Here is a 20531-nt window from a genome sequence, read left to right as displayed (position 1 = left end):
CCATCAAAATCGTAAGACTATTGCTTCCTGTAAAATGACACTACTCAAAACTGCTCAACTCTTTATTCATAAATCACTTCTTCTTATCATTTTCAGTGTTGCATGTTTGAGCATAGAAAAACACACCATTTCAACCGGTGTAGTGATCAAAGATCCACAAACCATCACATCCCAAAACCAGATATACAAACTAGGATTCTTCACACCTCCAAACACCACCAACCGCTACTTAGGCATCTTCTTTACCTTCTCCGAAGAAACCGTGATTTGGGTCGCCAACAGAAACAAGCCACTCAAAGATTCTTCCGGCGTAGTTACTCTATCCCAAGACGGCAATCTCGTCGTCTTAGACGGGACTACTAATCAGACTATCTGGTCGACCAATCTCACCACCACCTCTCCTGTCATGAACACAACCGCCCAACTCCTTGACACTGGCAATCTCATCTTGCAGAAAGAGGACTCGGGAGATATATTATGGCAATCTTTCTCAGAGCCTACGGACGTGATTGTGCCAGGCATGACGCTGAGCCAGAACGTCAATACAGGGAAGATGGTGGCGCTGTCTGCGTGGAAAAATCCCTCTGATCCCGAGCTAGGGAGCTTCACCGCCGGCCTGGATGCACAAAGCATCCCACAGCTTGTCACGTGGAACGTGTGGAATGGCGTGACGAAGAGATGGGACGTGGGATGGACGGCTCCTGTAAACGAGTGTGATCATTATGGAACGTGTGGGGCGTTTGGTAGTTGCAATTCTCTCGAATCGCCTATTTGTAGTTGTTTGAGAGGTTTTGAGCCTGTAAACGAGGATGAATGGGGGAGAGGGAATTGGACTAATGGCTGCAAGAGAAGGAACCAATTGCAATGTGGAGACGATGGATTTGAGAGGTTGCGGTATATGAAGGTTCCGGACTTTGCTAAGCCCTTGCCTTCTAGGGTTCAAAACGAGTGTCGGACCATATGTCTGGGGAACTGCTCATGCATAGCTTATGCTTATGATGGTAACATTGGTTGTATGTTTTGGAGTGATACCTTGATTGACACTCAGGAGTTTGGTCGCGTTGGTGTTGATCTCTACATTCGTCTCTCTGCTTCCGAATTCGGTAATTTCCTTCACAAAGTTCTTCTTTCAAGCCAGTTGAAGGTTGAAAAAATTGAAATGATCACTTTGTTTATACAGGTAGCCACAAGGGAAGAAAGCTTTACATCATAATTCCTGTAACTGTGAGTCTCGTTGGATTATCTATCATGATCTTCATTGCTTGGTGGCTGATGGTAAAGAGGAGAGGTGATTTTCCTATTAACCTAGGTAACTAATTTTGCTGCATGTCACTCTTGAAATGATCATGTTCTTTGTGAAATCAGGAGACAAAGAGAAAGATACAAGTATTGTGGAAGCAGGCCAAATGTTCACGGCGGATTCAACTGCAATCGTTCTTAGAAATGAATCAAATGAAGTTAATATTGGTGAGTTGCCAAAGTTCACTTTTAAGATGCTTGCTAAAGCAACAAACCAGTTCCATGTAACTAATCTTCTTGGAAGGGGTGGTTTCGGTCCTGTTTACAAGGTACTTATGATCTTACAGTGTGATGTAATACTCAATTCTACATGTTTGAACCCATTGAATGACAAGACCATATGTTCAATTTGTATTTTCTAGGGGATTCTGGAAAACGGGAAAGAAATCGCTGTGAAGAGACTATCAGCAAACTCCGGACAAGGAATGCAAGAATTCATGAATGAAGTGATTGTGATTTCCAAACTCCAACATAGGAATCTAGTGAAACTGTTGGGAGGCTGTGTTGAGAAGGAAGAGAAGATTCTGATATATGAACACATGCCAAACAAAAGCTTGGACGCTTGTCTCTTTGGTCAGTTAAGCCAATATCATTCTTCTTATGCATTTGAACAAGTAGAATAGTTTCATAATAGTAGTACTATGTTTTGGGTAGGCCATACAAATCCAACAAAGAAGTTGTTAGACTGGACTATGCGTTACAACATTATCGAGGGCATTGCACGAGGCATCTTGTACCTACACAGAGACTCAAGACTAAGGATCATTCACAGAGACCTCAAGCCAAGTAATGTTCTGCTAGACCAAGACTGGAATCCAAAAATCTCTGACTTTGGGATGGCAAGAATATTCGGAGGTAATGAAGACCATGGCAATACTGCAAGAGTCGTGGGAACATAGTAAGTGTATTTTTATCAGCAATATATATATATATATATAGGATAGTGATCAAGATATAACTAATCCTAAGTGTATAACTAGAGAACAAATCTCAGCCACACAAATAAATGAAACAAATATTAAGAAGCACGCTCCACACATTCTTCAGAAGCCATTGATTGAAGGAAACAGAAGGAACTTACGGAGCTAAAATTCCTGAGAGGCGGATGCCATTTAACAAACTTGGATATGCAGTAGCGCATGCTGTTATCAAAATCAAAACTTGGGCAACCAATTCTTATGGGGGAAAGAAGGATTGTTGAATATAACCAACCTTACAAAGAGGAAATAGATTACATGATTAAGTAGAGCTGCAGGAAAGATTGAATGAGTGATGCGAGGGGCGAGTTCAAAAGTGGAATGAAGGCGGAATATGCATAACATGTGATTTTCGTATGGAGCGACGAATCCAGCCTACAACTGCCACCAACGACAAGAGCTGTGGCTCAAAGGTCACTATTGCTCGACGCGAGGGTTGTGTCGAGCCATTTCAGCCCCGATGCGCCGCGATGGAGCCCGGAGCGCCGCTTCTGAGGAGTTGGTTCGAATGGATTGAGAATAAGAGCTACTTATGTTAAAGCTACGATGTTTGTGTTTTTTACCATTATGTTCCTAATTGTCTTGCGTTATATGGTTAATTAATGATTAATGGAGCATTTCATTATCGTTTGATTGCTTCTTTTATTCTGTTTTTTCTTTGTAACACTATTTTGTGACTTCGAATATTTTATATGTTCTTTCCGTGCATCCTAATTCATGGTTTCTTTATAAAAAGTTCTACTCAAATTACATTTTCAATGTAGTTCTTTCTGGAGGAATAAATTCAAAAATTATCACTATAAAAAAGGGAGTTAGTGAATACGATAAATCACTAAATGTACAAACTAAAGTGATCGGTAAACATAATTAACGAGCATAGGAATGTTAACAAAACACATCACTATTAGCATGATTTTACTTCACTCTTGTTAACAAAACGCATCACTATTAGCATTATTTTACTTCACTCTTGTTAACAAAATGCATCCCTATTAACATGATTTTACTTCACTCTTGTTAACAAAACACATCACTATTAGCATGATTTTACTTCACTCTTGTTAACAAAACACATCACTATTAGCATGATTTTACTTCACTCTTGTTAACAAAACGCATCACTCTTAACACGATTTTACTTCACTCTTGTTAACAAAACACATCACTCTTAGCATGATTTTACTTCACTCTTGTTAACAAAACACATCACTCTTAGCATGATTTTACTTCACTCTTGTTAACAAAACGCATCACTCTTATTTGAAAAAAGGTATTGTAGTATTCGAACTTGAGATTGTTATATGAAGGATCATCCCTCAAAAAAGGAATAGATTAATTGCATCGTTTTACTCTTTTGAATAATATTTGAAACTTGATTTTTACATTTAAGGGTTGTTCCCAAGTGCATGGACAAGAAGAAATAGGTAGAGGTAGAAAAAGATTAAAAAATGGATTAAAATGAAGATAGATACACAGACAACAATCTTCGAAATTCAGGTGTTATCCCCCTCTTTTCACGACTTGCTGCAGCAAACTACATAAATGTATTCTCATCCATTTCTCACTGCCTCTTTCTCCCCGACACACTTTCCGACAAAACCAGAAAAAAATGAAGATAATTATTACTCCCCGTCACCGTCCTTCAACAGGCTGTTCTGCGCCGGGATCGCCTCATACCGCGATGGAAAGTCTCGGAAAGCATCGTCGTCCTCAAATTGACCGTTTTGCCCCGGTCCTTGAGCGAAATTCAAGGCGTAGCTACAAGGATCGTACTGGAATTTCCCCGACCATTCTCTCGCCTTCTTAAACGCATCCACTCCATCGCTCCACCAGCTCCGGTCGCTGTCGGGGTGTTCGGTCTCCGATGTGGAAATTCGCTCCCAATTTTTGGTTTTGTGGTGCCGTAGCAAGGGAAAGTCCAGACGCAGCAACAACTGTGCAGGAAGAATGTAGATTCGTCGAAAGCGTCGGCTGAAACGTCGGATTTCCTGTCCGATTCCGGCGTGGTTGCCTGCAATTGCGACACCATGAGAAAAGAGAGAAGTTGATTCCTCTCTCCCGCAAATTGGATTCTTCTCTCCTTTAAATTTTAAAATCACATGTATTAATACTAGCCCTTGATTTTTTTGATCTTGTGGCTATTATTTGTTCTCTAGTTATATGGTTAAGAGGTGTTTGCCATAGATCATGACCCTCTATATATATATATATATAGGGTTGTGATCAATTGAGATTTTTTAGCCTAATTGAGAATTGAGATGCATTATAAGCCACTCATTTTTATTAAATGAGTGGTCCAGAATTTGCCACATGGAAAATATTTTTACATTAATTAATTGTGAAAGGGCATATTTGTAATTTCATCATATATTTTATTTAATAAATATTTTTTTTATTTTTTTAAAAAAATTATTTTTTTTTCCATTTTTTATTTTTTATTTATTTTATTTATTTAATTTTTTTTTGTCAACTACATATACAATTCATGTCAACTACACACATGTAATGTCAACTCCATATACAATTCATGTCAACTACACACATATAATGTCAACTACATATACAATTCATGTCAACTACACATATATAATGTCAATTATAAGCTGTTGACATTTGATGTGCAGAGCTATTGACATTTGATGTGCAGACTACACATCTTAGTTGACATAATGTCTCAGTAGTTGACATCGCGCGAAAATTTTAAAAAAATTTAAAAAAAATTAAAAAAATTTAAAAAAAATTAAAAAAATTAAAAAAATTAAATTTTTTTTAGTTGTTGACATTTTAATACGAGTTGTTGACATTTGATATTCTGGCTATTGAAATGAAATGACGATAATACCCCTTAGTTGACATAATCTACTTGTAGTTGACATTTCAAAATGAGTGGCTAAAAATGCATCTCAATTCTCAATTAAGCTAAAAAATCTCAACCTAACAAGACCCTATATATATATATATATATGTATATATATATATATATGTATATATATATATATAGGAAAATGATCAATACAAAACTTGATCTCAATACAAAATCCAGACCAAATCCTGACCATGAGATTTGACAATCCAATGGTCAATAATTAAACAAAAACACGGAGGGTCATTGTAAAGCAGTTTTAGGTCATATTATAAACTTTGGATTTGAGGTCATGTTAAGATCATTTCATGTCATCCTTACTATAATGACGTAAAAATAAGCTTACAATGACCTAAAAATGACTTTTGTATGCTTGGTTCTGCATTTTTGTATTAAGAATGCTTTTGCATGGATCAAAACCCTATATATATATATATATATAGGAAAATGATCAATACAAAATTTGATCTCAATACAAAATCCAGACTAAATCTTGACCATGAGATTTGACAATCCAATGGTCAATAATTAAACAAAAACACGGAGGGTCATTGTAAAGCAGTTTTAGGTCATATTATAAACTTTGGGTTTGAGGTCATGTTAAGATCATTTCATGTCATCCTTACTATAATGACGTAAAAATAAGCTTACAATGACCTAAAAATGACTTTTGTATGCTTGGTTCTGCATTTTTGTATTAAAAATGGTTTTGCTTGGATCAAAACCCTATATATATATATATATATATATATATATATATATATCAACCTGAGAATTAATAGGGTAAGTAATTTTACAGCGGATACATTGCCCCGGAATATGGAATGGAGGGTAGATTTTCTGAGAAATCTGATGTGTACAGCTTCGGGGTGCTGATTCTTGAGATTATGAAAGGAGAAAAGAACACACGCTATTTCAATGAAGAATGGTCGTTGAGTCTTATAGGATATGTAAGGCCTTGTTAATTTTTGAAACTAATCCTGCTCATTTAATAATTTATCTCTAAATTTTAGGCGTGGAAAATGTGGAGTGAGGGTACCGGTTTGAGTTTCGTGGAGGAAAGCATCGCAAGTAGGGAGACGGAGGAAGAGATGGTCCGATGCATTCAGATAGGGCTGCTTTGTATCCAACAACATCCCATGGATAGACCTTCCATTGAGATCTTGCTGTCAATGTTGAGTCGTGATATCGTGGAGCTACCAGTGCCGAACCAGCCAGTGTTTTCGGAAAATGGTTCGACACCAGGCCCCAATGGATCAACCAGGGGCGGACACAGTAAAGGAGAGGGTAGGGCTTAAGCCCTTACCAAAACAATTTTTTTTGGATTTTTTATACTTAAATATTTTTTTAAATTTTCGAAAATTGTCTTAAACCCTTAGCATAGGAGTACTGTAGAAGACTAAATTACTGAAACTTGAATGATTAGTGGGGCTGAACTTTAACCTGAAAATAAAAAAAGTTGCAGGAATTAACCAAAACAATGGCGGACGCGCTGAACCGGGAAGAAGAAGGGTAGAAGACTAAATCATTAAATACGACTAATATAATAGTATTATTTTATACTCAATCATAATGTGAGTAGTTATTTTCCTAAAAAGACATGTCCCTATAAAATGAGCCTTATTTGCACTAGTAATAATAATAAAATATTAGTAATACACAAGTTCAATTTTCTTCAGCTTTCTTTTTATTTTTATTTCAATGGTATAAAAATTTAGTTACTATTTTTTACAATTCATTATATTATAAAATTGAAAATATGCAAAAATATGCGTTCTACATTGTTAAATTTTTGTTAGGATTTTGTATTTTTGTTAGGATTTTCTGATACGGAATATTAACTAAAACGATTCAGTTTACCTATTTAATTTAGTTTAAATTGCTAGAGTTGAAAATTTAAAATTTGGTTTATGTGCCATTCCGCTTCTGTGGTTAAATGGTAGTAACATTTTAGTTGTTATTTTTATTTATAAAATATTCATGTTTTTTTTAGTTGTCGTCTTTGTGATTTTTTTGCATTTAATTACTATTATATTTTGTCCCTGGAAAATAAATTAATTTTGAAATGGTATGAGTTTTAATAATGTGTAATTAATTAAGTAAGAAAGACAGTAAAAAATGATAGGAGTATTATCATGGAGAATGAGACACATTCTATTAAAAAAAAGTTTCCTTATTTAGAAATAATCTCATTTTAAAAAATGACCAAAACAAGTTACTCCACTTTAAAGGACATATGAAGTGAAATTTACATCTAATGTAGCCCCTACTGAAAAAATATTCTGCGTCCGCCCCTGGGATCAACCCACCAAAATGTGTTATCCAATAATGAACTCACCCTTAGTTTGGTTAGTGGACGATGAATCTATTTCCAGACTATCATTATATTATCCTCTGTATACAGTTCTGTTTTCCTAGAGTTATTTGTATTGTTTTTCCACTTTTATAGTACAATAAAACTTAATGAATATTAACAGAGAAAGAAGAAGAAAAGTATATATTAACAGAGAAAGGGTTACTTAAAAGAATTGACAATATTTAAAAAGTTTATAGCACATTAAGAGCATACACTATCTCCTAATGGAGTCGCACGAACAGTTATCCAAATTTCAAACCATCCCAAACTTTCGACACTACAAAAAATCATGCACAATTGTGCTCGGAAATAATTGAGCCTTGTGTTCGGAGAGAGCTCACAAAACATTCCGATGAGGTTCTTGTAGAGGTGCTCGAAACGTGCTCGGTATATATGATTTCCATGCACATTTGTTTGTTTTGATGACTTCGGTGCTTGATAAAGAACTTTTTTTTTATTGTGCGATTATTTATGGCCACATTTAAATAAGAAAATGACGTATGCGTCACATTTGTAAATTTTCGAAGACTTTGGTGCTTGATAAAGAAATTCTTTTTATTGTGCGATTATTTGTTTCTTGGAAAATTATGGCCCCATTTAAATAAGAAAATGACGTATGCGTCAGCTTATACTCTCTCCGTTCCATAGTAGTAGAGGTATTTCTTTCCGCACAGAGATTAAGAAAAGTTGTGTTAAGTAGATTAGTAAAGAGATAAAAAGGTAGAGAGATGAAGAGAGAATAAAATAAGAGAGAGTAAAGTAAGTAAGAAGAAATGTGTTGACTTTTACTAAAAGGGAAATGACTTTACTAACATATCAAAATGGCAAAATGACTTCACTTTTATGGAACGGAGGGAGTGCTACACTACGTGTAATAAACTTCATCTTTTTTCTTTCCCTAAATGGAAGTTTTCTTTCTGCGTTAATATTATATGGAAGTCTTTAAAATGTTGCTTTTTTTTCTAACTTGAATTTAAAGATTAACTGAAGTCCAAGTCGCCGGCGACTACTTCAAGTCTTCAATATTATATCGATTACTCTCCGTCCACAATTAAATTAACCCGATTGATATTTTTGGGGTGTGACATATTTTCTACTAATATTACTCTATTACTTTTTTTTCTATCTCCCACTTATGTTATTAAATGTGCATTAAAACTCGTGTTTCTTACAAAATTCATATGTTTAAGAACAGAGAGAGTTTAAAAACGTAACTCATGTTCCAATAATATTTGTAAATGTTAATAATCGTTTAAATCATAAAATTTGATCAAATTCTAGTTTGGTCTGTCCCATGAAGTTTAAAATTAGAATATTAATAAAGTTTCAAATTTTCTTAAATGTTCCATCAACATATGAATATTGTTTTTTATGATATTCAAAATAACGTGGATTATTTCATTAAAATAAGTATTTTAAAGTAAAAGTGATTTGATGTTTTATTTTTTTGTCAAAAAATGAAATGACTCAACTTAATTGTGACATTCCAAAAAGGAATACGACCAACTTAGTTATGATGGAGGGAGTATTAGTTTCATAATAAAATGTGAGTGTAAATAAATTAGTGGAACGTGGGATCCACTATGGAAAAAACGATAAAAGTGAAAAGTAATAAATTTTTAGGGACAGTCGAAAATAAAAATAATGCACAAATTTTCATGATGAAGGGAGTATATTTAAAGTGATAGCCAAAGAAAAGATTGATGGTAAATGTTATTTTAATGAAAAAAAAATGTCAGTTTTGAACCTCATTAAGAGATGACATTGTATATAGATGAAACAATTAAATTTTTTTTGAAATTTTATGATTTAATATTTTAAATTTAAACTTTGTGGATATATCATAATTCAACCAAATTACATGATTTAAATAATTATTAATCCATTTATCTAATCTACTTTCTTCACAAAAGTCAAATAATTTTTTGAAAATTTATACAAGTAAAAAATAGTTCATTTAATAGAACATAACCGTTGACACTGTATTGACATTTCTTGTTGCTATTATTTTGTCATATGTTGACATTTTCTAACAGTCCATATTATAGTTTGGAGTTTGTACTATTTAGGGTTCGTTTGATAAGGCTATAATGCTAAGATAGAGATTTATATATTGGCTTTTCTATTTGTTTGATATCATAGAATACCTATCTCAAAGCCCAACATAACGCCTAAAGGTGTCCACTATGGGGTGCCCGCAGCTATAGCCGCGGGTTGGGGCGGAGGGCGGGCGGGCTATAGTGGAGAGGTTGTCCGGGGGCGGACGGGCTTCAGCCGACTCCGGGGCGAGGACGCGGCGAAATGGGGGCGGACGCGGCTATAGGCGCGGCGCCTATAGTGGCGGCACCGACCGCCGCGGCTATAGCCGATTTTAAATTTTTTTTTTCATTTCAATTCACCTATAAATACACTCCACTCCATTCATTATTTTCACACCATTCCAACTCTACATCTATAAAAATTTCTCTCACTACAATTTGGGGTCGGAAATGAACAATTTGTGGAGAGACAACTGTAATTTTAATTTTAATTTTAATTTTAATTTTAATTTTAATTCTAATTCTACTTCTACTTCGTATAGTCGTGTTCTTCTAATTACGTATAGCCCGATAAATTTGTTCATAATTACTTGAAACATTATAAAATGAAAGTTGATTAGAATTTGGGGGCTATTGGAGGTGTCCACTATAGTGGTGGACACAAAATTTTTGGGGCTATGGACAACAAAACTGGGGCTATGGACAAAAACTGGGCCGGGGCTATTGGGCGTGTCCGCCTTATAGTGGACACTCTAAGTCCGTCTCGGCCCGACCAAATATACACGGTTATGCTTAGGGATGGCAAAATATACCGAAATACCGAAATACCGCACCGAAAAAATATCGAAAATATCGAATTTTCGGTATACCGTACTTTTCGGTACGGTAAACCGTACCGACAGTTTTAGGTACGGTAAATGTATGCATTTTGTATATACCGCGTTATACCGCACCATACCGCAATTGCGGTATTTACCTCAAATTTACGGTATATACCGCAAATACAGTATATACCGCAATTGCGGTATATACCGGAAATCACGGTATACCGCATATTGCGGTATACCGAAATCACGGTACGGTATACCGACAAAAGCGGTACGGTAACGATATCTAAATTTTGGTATACCGACTTTTCGGTATACCGCAATTTTGGTATACCGACAAAAACGGCACGGTAAAGGTATGGTTTTTGGTCATACCGCACGGTACAGTACGGCATGCGGTATAGCCATTTCGGCGCGATATACCGTACCGTTCCAACCCTAGTTATGCTAATTTATGTATCCCACCAATTTGGTGGGTTATATCACTGTTCTCTCAAGATATCCGATTCTACCCTCCCTCTCTATCACTCTATCACTGGAGCAGGAACCCCGACGACCGCATCTGGAGGCACGATTTCGGTTGCCAGAGAGCGGCAGGAAAACGACGCAACGCGGCTGGAGTATTCTTCGATCAGACGCTGCACGATGACTTCGAAGAGGCAGACCACCGGAAAATAACCATGGATGGCGAACCCAAGCCGATGATGGAGCTGCGTGGGACAATGGCCGTGAGGGGTTGCGGTCGGAGGAGCAAAAGAGGCGGAAATAGGGAAGCCAAACCCGCCTCTTTTGATAAGAACCCGCCTTTTTTTATTACATCCCAATATGTATATTGGTAACTCGAGTCACCATAATCATAAGGCCATTGCTTCCAGAATGACACAAATAATCACCCACTTCTTTGTTCATACATCAATACTTGTTCTAATTCTCCAAAGCATTGTTTGTTTGAGTTTACAGAATGACACAATTTCAGCCGGATTGAGTTTACAAAACGACACAATGGCAGCCGGTGTGATCATAAGAGATCCAGAAACCATGGTATCAGCAAAGCAGCAGTACAAATTTCATCTGGAGGAGGGAGGGACGGCCGGCCGCAGTGGCGCAGTGGCCCCTGGAACGGGCTGATCTTCATCGGGATACAGTCGTCCTATTTGTCGTTCCTAGACGGATTCGTTGATGTGACTAATGACAGCGCGGGGACGTTCTACTACACCATGCCGCAGTGGAAGATCGTCAACAGAGTGACTCTCAACTCGTCCGGGAGCTTGGTGGAGACGATGTGGGATTTCAAGAACGAGACGTGGTGGGCGGCGCCTGAGAACGAATGCAATATTTATGGGACGTGTGGGCCGTTCGGGAACTGCAACGTCAAGGATTCTCCTGTGTGTTGTTGTGTTGAAGGGTTTGAGCCCGCGAGCAGGGAGGAGTGGGCGAGAGGGAACTAGAGCAGCGGGTGCAGGAGGAGGAAGCTCGAGTGTGGTGGCGGAGATGGATTTTTTAGGATGCAGTTTGTGAAGGTTCCGGTCCGGATTTGGCTCAACATTTTTATTCTGAAAGAATAGATGAGTGTAGGAGGAGTTGTTTGGGGAACTGTTCTTGCATAGCTTACGCTCATGACTCAGAACATCAGTTGTATGTTTTGGCGCGACGCGTTGGTTGATGTTCAGAGGTTCAAAGGTGTCGGCATCGATCTTTACATTCGTCTCTCTGCTTCAGAATTAGGTTCATTCCATAGCTCCATCATTTTAGTTTATGTCAAGTTTTGATTATTCAATAGTAACTAACTAACTAACTAACTAATTCTGTTTTTAAAAGGTAACCACAGAGAGAAATGGTTGTTTGTTGTAGTTCCAGTGGTTGGGTGTGTTGTAGTGGCAGTTTCCATCTTCATAGCTTGGTACATGTTGGTGAAGAGAAAAGGTAACGAACCGGTCGATAAGCTTAATTTCGCGTATATATAGAGGCAGTTTCGCTAAATTTTTGGAAGCAGGGGACAAGATACAAGACAGAAGTGTTGTTGCAGCAGAGCATACCCTTTCACCTGAAATTTCAAGCATAGATGCCTCAGTAGGCAAGGTTGATATGGGGGAGTTGCCATTGTTCACCTTTGAGATTATTGCAAATGCAACCAGACATCACCAATCTTATTGGGGGGAGGGGTGGTTTTGGTCATGTGTACAAGGTAGTAACAAACTTTCTTGCATTCAATCTTGCAATATCTTCTATTCATTCATTGTTTTCTTTTTTCATAGGGAATTCTCCCAAACGGGCAAGAAATCACAGTGAAGAGGTTATCAGTCGATTCCGGACAAGGAATGCAGAATTTACGAGCGAAGTGATTGTGATCTCTCAACTCCAGCATCGGAATCTTGTGAGATTACTCGGAGGCTGTGTGGAGAAGCAAGAGAAGATTCTGATATACGAGTACATGCCGAATAAAAGCTTGGATGTGTGCCTGTTTGGTTAGTTCAAAAATCAAAATGCCAAAATTCAGTATAACATAATCCTAATGATTTATTTTTATGTTCTTCAGATCCCACTAGTCCAACAAAAAATGTGTTGGATTGGAGAAGGCGTTTCAGCATCATCGAAGGCATTGGCCGTGGCCTTCTGCATCTTCATAAGGACTCTAGATTCAGAATAATCCACCGGGACCTCAACCCGAGCAATGTACTGCTGGACCAAGAATGGAACCCAAAGATAACCGATTTTGGCATGGCGAGAATATTTGGTGGCAATCAAGATACTGCTCGAGTCGTAGGAACATAGTAAGTCCACTACTTTACTCAAAAACATCACTTATCTACATATGCAATGATTTCTGCAGCGGATACATGGCGCCTGAATACGCATTGGAAGGCCGATTTTCTGAGAAATCCGATGTTTATAGCTTTGGCGTGCTTATGCTTGAGATAATAAAAGGAGAAAAGAACACACACTATTATTACAATGATGACTTGTCTATGGGATTATTAGGAAGTGTAAGTTTTTCTTTTATATTGAACTAAAGAAATTTATACTTCAATTGAGATGAGTGACTAATCTCATGAAATGTCTCAGGCATGGAAAATGTGGAGTGAAGATAATGGTTTGGGTTTTGTGGATGAAAGCATGGAAATTTCAGGGATGGAGAAAGAGATTGTTAGGTGTATTCAAATAGGCATGTTGTGTGTTCAAGAATATCCTCAAGAAAGGCCTTCCGTTGACACGACCGTGTCGATGCTAAGCCGGGAAATAGCTGAGCAAACAGCCAATATTTTCCCAGAAACACAGTGCCTTCACCACACAACTTGGCTGTTCTACTACTACTACTACTAATGACCTCACTGTGACTGAGCTTGACGGTCGTTGATTGGAACTGTGGTTTTGTTATTGACTCTTCTAGATTTCTGTTGTAAATATTCATCCACAATTTATGTGTAATAAATGGCCCAACTGCTCCATCCATTACTACCTTGTACCAAGGCAATTAATGAGAAACACATTTCATTTTTGTTTGTTTTTATGTGCGTGTATTAAAGAGAAAAAAAAAAAAACTGCCGTTTTGACTATTCTTTTGTGGAAATTTTGAAAACTAGGCTATCAAACATTTTTTAGTGGTCGAGTATTAGAATGAAGTGCTATTACTTTTTTTTTACCTGGTTTGAACATGGACTAATTAATAAACCAAAGATTATTTTATATTCTATTCAAGATACAATGGACTTGCTCTTAATCTGAATAAGTGGTGAAGGAGATAGATTACGATTTGTCCACCCAATTCCCTTAATTCAATCTATTCGTTACACCAATTACAACAGACTGTTTACAACTTATGATAAATAGGCATGTTGCTGTAGTACCCTAAGTACGCCACCTTAACACACAATGCATATCTTAACAACATTTTGGAGCATACACAAAATTTCAATTTTAGTGTACCAAACTTCTCTAATTATACTTTAAACTCAAACTCATTTTTGCCTTTTTTTTAAACAACACTAAATATAGGTGTACATTGTAGCTACTACAAGCATTTTGTAATACATATACCCAAAAATTATGTAAAATTTGAGTTTAGTGTATTTAGTTGATGTAAAATAACTTTTTTCGTGTGACACATGTTGAAAATGAGTTTGAATTTACTGTAAATGGTCGAAGATGCACTACACATTTGGTCAATGATGTCCAACATGTATCTACCTATATTTTAATTTGGAAAATACTTTTATTATGTACTACGATTTTTTAATTTATGCTTTTTAATTTTTCATTTACTTTATGTAGTATGTTTTAATTTAAATCTAATTTTCATTTCTACTTTTACATTATGTATTTTATAATAAAATTATAATTTTTGTTTTATTCATAATATTAACGGTGATATATAATAAATTATGACATTTTTTGTTTATCTCAGAATTGAAATAATATTGATACTCTATTGAGGATGTTGTTTGAATAAATCAGCCTGAACAAAACATAACCAACTTTAAAAGCATACTACAATACAAAGGTGATCTAAGCTGGTGCTTGCCGCCAAAGATGACACGGCCATTATTTCCAAACTCTCTCCTTCTCGCGGCGGTGCTCTGGTGCTTCTTCCCGAGATTCTCCACCGCACAAGGCAGCGGTCCTTGCCAAATCTCCGACAAGTGCGGCCAATTCGGAGTGTGCGACTCACGAGATTCCCCAATTTGCAGCTGCCTCCCCGGATTCCTCCCGCTGATCAACGAGCAATGGAATTCCGGCAACTGGAGCGGCGGCTGCAGCAGGAGGCGCCCCTTGCACTGCAACGCCACAGCACGCGAAAAAGACGGCTTCTTGAAGCTGCAGATAGTGATGCTGTACGGCTACTCGGAGCGCTGGTCCGGCCCCCAATCTCAGTGCGAAACCCGATGCTTGAACAACTGCTCCTGCCTCGCCTACGCCTCCGACGGCGCTGATGGTTGCCGATTCTGGACGGGGCCATTAACCAACATCCAGAAGTTTCCCAGCGGCTCCGGCTCGATTATCTTCGTTCGCGTCTCCAATTCTGAATTGGGCGAGTTTTTTAACCTAATTTTATAGTAATTGTATTGTTCCACCCTATGTGAATCAGTGAATGGATGGATGCCTCTTCTTTTATTTTTTGATGTAGATGTGAAGAAATTGTCTAACAAGATCGTTGTAGCTCTTGCTGTTGTTGCTTTTGTTGTCGTGTCCGTTGGAGCTTTTTTGTGTTGGAGATTGATTGCTAAACACAGAGGTAGTAGTTTTGTTGATTTTGATGGATAATTGCAACTTCTGCTAACTTGTATTTCTTCATATATAAGGCAAGAAGGAGACCATTGAGCTTGGAAATGTAGTTGATCAGTCTCTTCCAGATGGATTGAATCAAGCCAATATTGATGAGTTGCCATTGTTTACATTAGCAATGCTTACAACTGCAACCAGCGGCTTCTCTGAAGCTAACAAGCTTGGGAAGGGTGGTTTTGGCCCTGTCTACAAGGTAGCTTCTTTGTGATTTTTCGCCTCGTTCATGTATCTAGTTTATGATGAGAAAGTGGTGCAATGCGACGCTAGGGAGAATTGGGGGATGGGAGAGAGATCGCGGTTAAGAGGCTTTCACAGGCATCTACACAAGGGATGCAAGAGTTTATCAATGAAGTGGTGCTGATTTCTAAACTGCAACACAAGAATCTTGTTAGACTACTTGGTTGCTGTGTGGAGAGTAAAGAGACTATGCTGGTTTATGAATGTATGCCGAACAAAAGCTTGGACTATCACCTTTTCGGTGAGTGAATTCAAGGTCCTCTGTTTGCATTTCCAGTGTCATCTTCAACTCTACATTGTGGTTCTTAATTTTGAATGTGTATTGCTTTCCTAGATTCATCACAAGAGATCCTAGATTGGACAAAGCGTTACAAAATTATCGAAGGTGTTTGCCGAGGCCTTGTTTATCTCCACAGGGATTCAAGATTGAAGATCATCCACCGCGACCTCAAGCCCAGCAACATATTGTTGGATAATGATTGGAACCCGAAGATTTCAGATTTCGGTATGGCCAGGATATTCGGGGCCAAGCAGGATCACATGAGCACCGTAAGAGTGGTAGGAACATAGTAAGTAGACGAAGACGACTTGCTTCATGATTGTGATATTTGGTGAGGCGTTACTAATTTGATTTTGTTGCAGCGGATATATGGCTCCAGAGTACGCAATGGAAGGAAGATTCTCAGAAAAATCGGATGTGTATAGCTTAGGAGTGCTGATGGTAGAGATTGCTACTGGAAGAAGGAACAAAACCTGGTACCAAGACGGCTCCTCGAACCTTCTTGGACATGTCAGTTAAAAACTTCAAATTAGTATAATCTTTTGAGTCAAGTATATGTTTTAACATGTCTTGATTTGTGCCCTAGGTATGGAAACTGTGGAATGAGGATAATGTGGGAGCTGTTATAGATAGAAGAATAACGGGTTCGAAGGAACGGGTGGAGGTGATGAGATGCATACATATCGGGTTGCTGTGTGTTGAGGCAAGTCCTTCAGACAGACCATCTGTTTCTGCTGTGCTATCGATGCTAAGAAGTGAAGTAGTAGAGCTTCCGGACCCGAAGCAACCGGCATTGTCTGTAAGGCCTATTCATTTAGATTCGGCGCAAGAGATCCAAGTATGTAGTTCGTCGTCTGCTAATAATGTCAGTCTCACCATTGTTGATGGCCGTTGAGGTATGCTTTCTCCTACTCCAACTAGTAAATTATGATTATCTTTTTTGTAGAAGGATTATAGGAACAAGGTTATTCCTATCATTTACTAATTAAACATGGTTATTTGAAATAGATCCATTAACATCATACTGAAATTTGGGTAGCTATGAGAGGATGTGCAGAGGAAGGGGAAGCCAAAAGTATACCAACCAAATATTCATTTAGCATTATATGAAGGTGAAAAAACAATACAAATAGGTCTAGGATAACAAAATTGTTTAAATCAAGAGAGGGTAATATACGATCTGGAAATAGATTCATCGTCCATCAAGCACACTAAGAGTTAGCTCGTTATTGGAGTAGACATTTTGCTGTGTTGATCCATTGGGGCCTGGTATCGAACCATTTTCCGCAAACACTGGCTGCTTAGGCACTGGCAACTCCACAATAACACCACTCAGCATCGAAAGCACGATTTCAATGGAAGGTCTATCCTGGGGATAGTCTTGCACACAAAGCAGCCCTATCTGAATGCATCGAACCATCTCTTCCTCCGTCTCCCTACTGGCAATGCTTTCCTCCACGAAACTCAAACCTTTGCCCCCACTCCACATTTTCCACGCCTGAAATTCAGAGATAAATTATTTAATGACCAGTAGTAGATTCAAAAGATTATGAGGAAGTTGACAAATGCTTACATATTCTATAAGGCTCAAAGACCATTCATCATTGAAATAGTGTGTGTTCTTTTTTCCTTTAATGATCTCCAGAATCAGCACCCCGAAGCTGTATACATCAGATTTTTCAGAAAATCTGCCTTCCATTCCGTATTCTGGCGCCATGTATCCACTGTAAAAATCGTGTTAGCAAAACTTACACATTTATTCTCAGGATGATGTATAACTGATGAATATCAACTTACTATGTTCCCACGACTCTTGCAGTACTGCCATGGTCTTCATTGCCTCCGAATATTCTTGCCATCCCAAAATCCGAGATTTTTGGATTCCAGTCATGGTCTAGCAGAACATTGCTTGGTTTCAAGTCTCTGTGTATGATCCTTAGTCTTGAGTCTCTGTGAAGGTACAATATGCCTCGTCCAATGCCCTCGATAATGCTGGAACGCATATTCCAATCCAGCAACTTCTTTGTGGGATTCGTATGACCTGTCCATAACATACATAATATGAAAACTTTGCTTCTGTTTTTAAATGCATAGGAGGGGAGGAATGTGATGAGTTGAACTGACCAAATAGACAAGTGTCCAAGCTTTTGTTTGGCATGTATTCATATATCAGAATCTTCTCTTCTTTCTCAACACAACCTCCTAACAGTTTGACAAGATTCCTGTGTTGGAGTTTGGAAATCACAATCACTTCATTCATGAATTCTTGCATCCCTTGTCCAGATTCCGCTGATAGTCTTTTCACTGCAATTTCTTTCTCGTTCGCCAGAACTCCCTACCATAGCACACATCAAACATTACATGATCTTTCCATTCAATTAGTTCGAAACCGAGTGCATCGAACTGTAAAGTCTTTTACTATACCTTGTAAACAGGACCGAAACCTCCCCTCCCAAGAAGATTATCTTCATGGAACTGGTTGGTTGCATTAGCAAGCATCTCGAAAGTGAACTTTGGCAAATCGCCAATATTAACCTCCCTTGTTTCGTTTTTTAGCACGATTGCAGTTGAATCCGTCGTGAACATCTGCCCTGCTTCCAAAATACTTGAATCTTGGCCTTTTCTCCCTGATTAATTTGATAAAGAACATGATCATTTCAAGAGTGACATCCAATAATATATAATTACGGTTTCAAAAGTAATAGTATATCAATAGGCCAATCACCTTTCCTCCTCATCAACCACCATGCAGTAAATATCATAACAGATATGAATACAAAACCCACAACTACTGCAATTATGATGTACAACTTTCTCTTCTTGTGGCTCTCTGCATAAAAAAGAGATAATTTCAATTCATTCAACCTTGATGCATCATTAACTAGCAAAAACTGTGAAGAAACTTACCAAATTCAGAAGCAGAGAGACGAACGTAGAGATCAACACCAACACGATCAAACTCTTGAGTATCAATCAAGGTATCGCTCCAAAACATACAACCAATGTTAATATCATAAGCATAAGCTATGCATGAGCAGTTCCTCAGACACGCAGTCCGACACTCGTTTTGAACCCTCGAAGGCAAGGTTTGAGCAAAGTCCGGAACCTTCATATACTGCAACCTCTCAAATCCATTGTCTCCACACTGCAACTGGCTCTTCCTCCTACAACCATTAGTCCAATTCCCTTTCCTCCATTCATCCTCATTTGCAGGCTCAAAACCTCTCAAGCAACTACAAATAGGCGATTCGAGAGCATTGCAGCTACCAAACGCCCCACACGTTCCATAAACATCACACTCGTTGTCAGGATACGCCATCACCACGTCCCATCTCTTTGCCTCGCCATTCCACAACTTCCGAATCGCACTACCCGAAGAATTCAAGCTGATTGTCACAAGTCCATTATTCTGCGGCCTCGAATAGAAGAAATTCCCTACACTGTCGTTCCTCACCTGACTGAACCCGTCCAAGTAGGCGTAGAACATCTCCTTTATCCCGAGAAATATCAGGCCGTTCCACGGCCCGCTCCTCCAGTGCGGTCGCCCCTCGTCCCAAACGACAAGCTGTGGTGCCCCGCTCGCGGCATCCAGGCCCCCTGTGAAGCTCCCTATCGCAGGGTCGGTCGCACTTTTCCACGCTGTCAGCAGCACCTGTGATACTTATTAATTAGGGATTAATACGTAGAAGAAATTATTATAACAGAACAGGGGAGAAGATATCTATCAACCTGCTTCCCTGTGTTTACGTTTTGGCTTAGCCTCATTCCCTGCACCATCACATCCGTAGGATGTGAGAACGACTCCCACAGCGTGTCTCTAGAGTCCTCTTCCTGCAAGATGAGATTGCCAGTGTCCAGGATTTGGACGACTGTATTAACAGAAGATGTTGTGAGATTAGTCGACCAGACGGTTCGATTAGTCCCATCTAAGACGACAAGATTGCCATCTCGAGACAGAGTAACGGCACTGGAAGAGTCTTTGAGGGGTGTGTCTCTGTTGGCAACCCATATCACGGTTTCTTCCGACAAGGTGAAGAAGATTCCTAAGTAGCGGTTGGTTGTGTTTGGAGGAGAGAAGAATCCCAGTTTGTATTCCTGCTTTGCTGATATAATGGTTTCAGGATCTCTGATGATCACACCAGCTGAAATTGTGTCATTTTGTAAACTCAAACATACAATGCTTTGGAGAATGAGAACAATGAGTTGAGTGATTCTTCTTGGCATTGTATTGTAGTATGATAATGCATGGGAAGAATTGGGCTTATGATTTTGGTGATTTGTATTATCACTATATATAGTAGATGAAAGAGGAGTATTTTTTATTATTAAGCATTCATATTGATTGGTTTGAAAATGAAAAAATAGTTGAAGTA

At 38.3% G+C, this 20531-nt stretch overlaps 4 protein-coding genes across 6 annotated transcripts; 3 read left to right on the top strand and 1 right to left on the bottom strand.

Moving 5' to 3' along the window:
• The first annotated feature begins 34 nt into the window (after nucleotides 1-34).
• Nucleotides 35-6437, top strand: LOC121777881 (G-type lectin S-receptor-like serine/threonine-protein kinase At1g11330). Its single transcript, XM_042175220.1, has 7 exons — nucleotides 35-1103; nucleotides 1181-1309; nucleotides 1366-1568; nucleotides 1662-1882; nucleotides 1970-2197; nucleotides 5939-6089; nucleotides 6153-6437. Exons 1-7 carry the CDS (start codon nucleotides 35-37, stop codon nucleotides 6435-6437), a joined length of 2286 nt encoding a protein of 761 aa, XP_042031154.1.
• A 4423-nt stretch (nucleotides 6438-10860) lies between these two features.
• On the top strand, nucleotides 10861-13867 carry LOC121777164 (G-type lectin S-receptor-like serine/threonine-protein kinase At1g11330). 2 transcript variants are annotated; one of them, XM_042174321.1, is made up of 8 exons: nucleotides 10861-11196; nucleotides 11322-12086; nucleotides 12180-12284; nucleotides 12355-12546; nucleotides 12617-12826; nucleotides 12898-13132; nucleotides 13192-13345; nucleotides 13425-13867. In XM_042174321.1, exons 2-8 carry the CDS (start codon nucleotides 11978-11980, stop codon nucleotides 13680-13682), a joined length of 1263 nt encoding a protein of 420 aa, XP_042030255.1. In that variant the 5' UTR covers nucleotides 10861-11196; nucleotides 11322-11977; the 3' UTR covers nucleotides 13683-13867. The 2 variants fall into 2 exon arrangements, with proteins under 2 accessions (XP_042030255.1, XP_042030254.1); XM_042174320.1 differs by having other exon boundaries at nucleotides 10861-12086.
• Nucleotides 13868-14868: 1001 nt separating this feature from the next.
• Nucleotides 14869-17233, top strand: LOC121777162 (G-type lectin S-receptor-like serine/threonine-protein kinase At1g11330). 2 transcript variants are annotated; one of them, XM_042174318.1, is made up of 8 exons: nucleotides 14869-15387; nucleotides 15484-15591; nucleotides 15659-15834; nucleotides 15909-16119; nucleotides 16213-16447; nucleotides 16521-16668; nucleotides 16745-17054; nucleotides 17167-17233. In XM_042174318.1, exons 1-7 carry the CDS (start codon nucleotides 14889-14891, stop codon nucleotides 17051-17053), a joined length of 1686 nt encoding a protein of 561 aa, XP_042030252.1. In that variant the 5' UTR covers nucleotides 14869-14888; the 3' UTR covers nucleotide 17054; nucleotides 17167-17233. The 2 variants fall into 2 exon arrangements, with proteins under 2 accessions (XP_042030252.1, XP_042030251.1); XM_042174317.1 differs by lacking the exon at nucleotides 17167-17233 and having other exon boundaries at nucleotides 16745-17163.
• A 3-nt stretch (nucleotides 17234-17236) lies between these two features.
• LOC121777161 (G-type lectin S-receptor-like serine/threonine-protein kinase SD1-13) lies at nucleotides 17237-20402 on the bottom strand. The gene is made up of 8 exons (XM_042174316.1): nucleotides 19888-20402; nucleotides 19066-19810; nucleotides 18884-18988; nucleotides 18583-18785; nucleotides 18283-18493; nucleotides 17956-18199; nucleotides 17732-17882; nucleotides 17237-17656 (listed from the first exon to the last, which is right to left on the bottom strand). Exons 1-8 carry the CDS (start codon nucleotides 20380-20382, stop codon nucleotides 17351-17353), a joined length of 2460 nt encoding a protein of 819 aa, XP_042030250.1. The 5' UTR covers nucleotides 20383-20402; the 3' UTR covers nucleotides 17237-17350.
• Between the last annotated feature and the right edge of the window lie 129 nt (nucleotides 20403-20531).

This window comes from Salvia splendens, chromosome 18 (genome assembly GCF_004379255.2).
Source record: "Salvia splendens isolate huo1 chromosome 18, SspV2, whole genome shotgun sequence".
NCBI classification, from domain to species: domain Eukaryota; kingdom Viridiplantae; phylum Streptophyta; class Magnoliopsida; order Lamiales; family Lamiaceae; genus Salvia; species Salvia splendens.
Note: the sequence above shows the minus strand (reverse complement) of the source record. Positions and strands in the feature narration are given on the sequence as shown.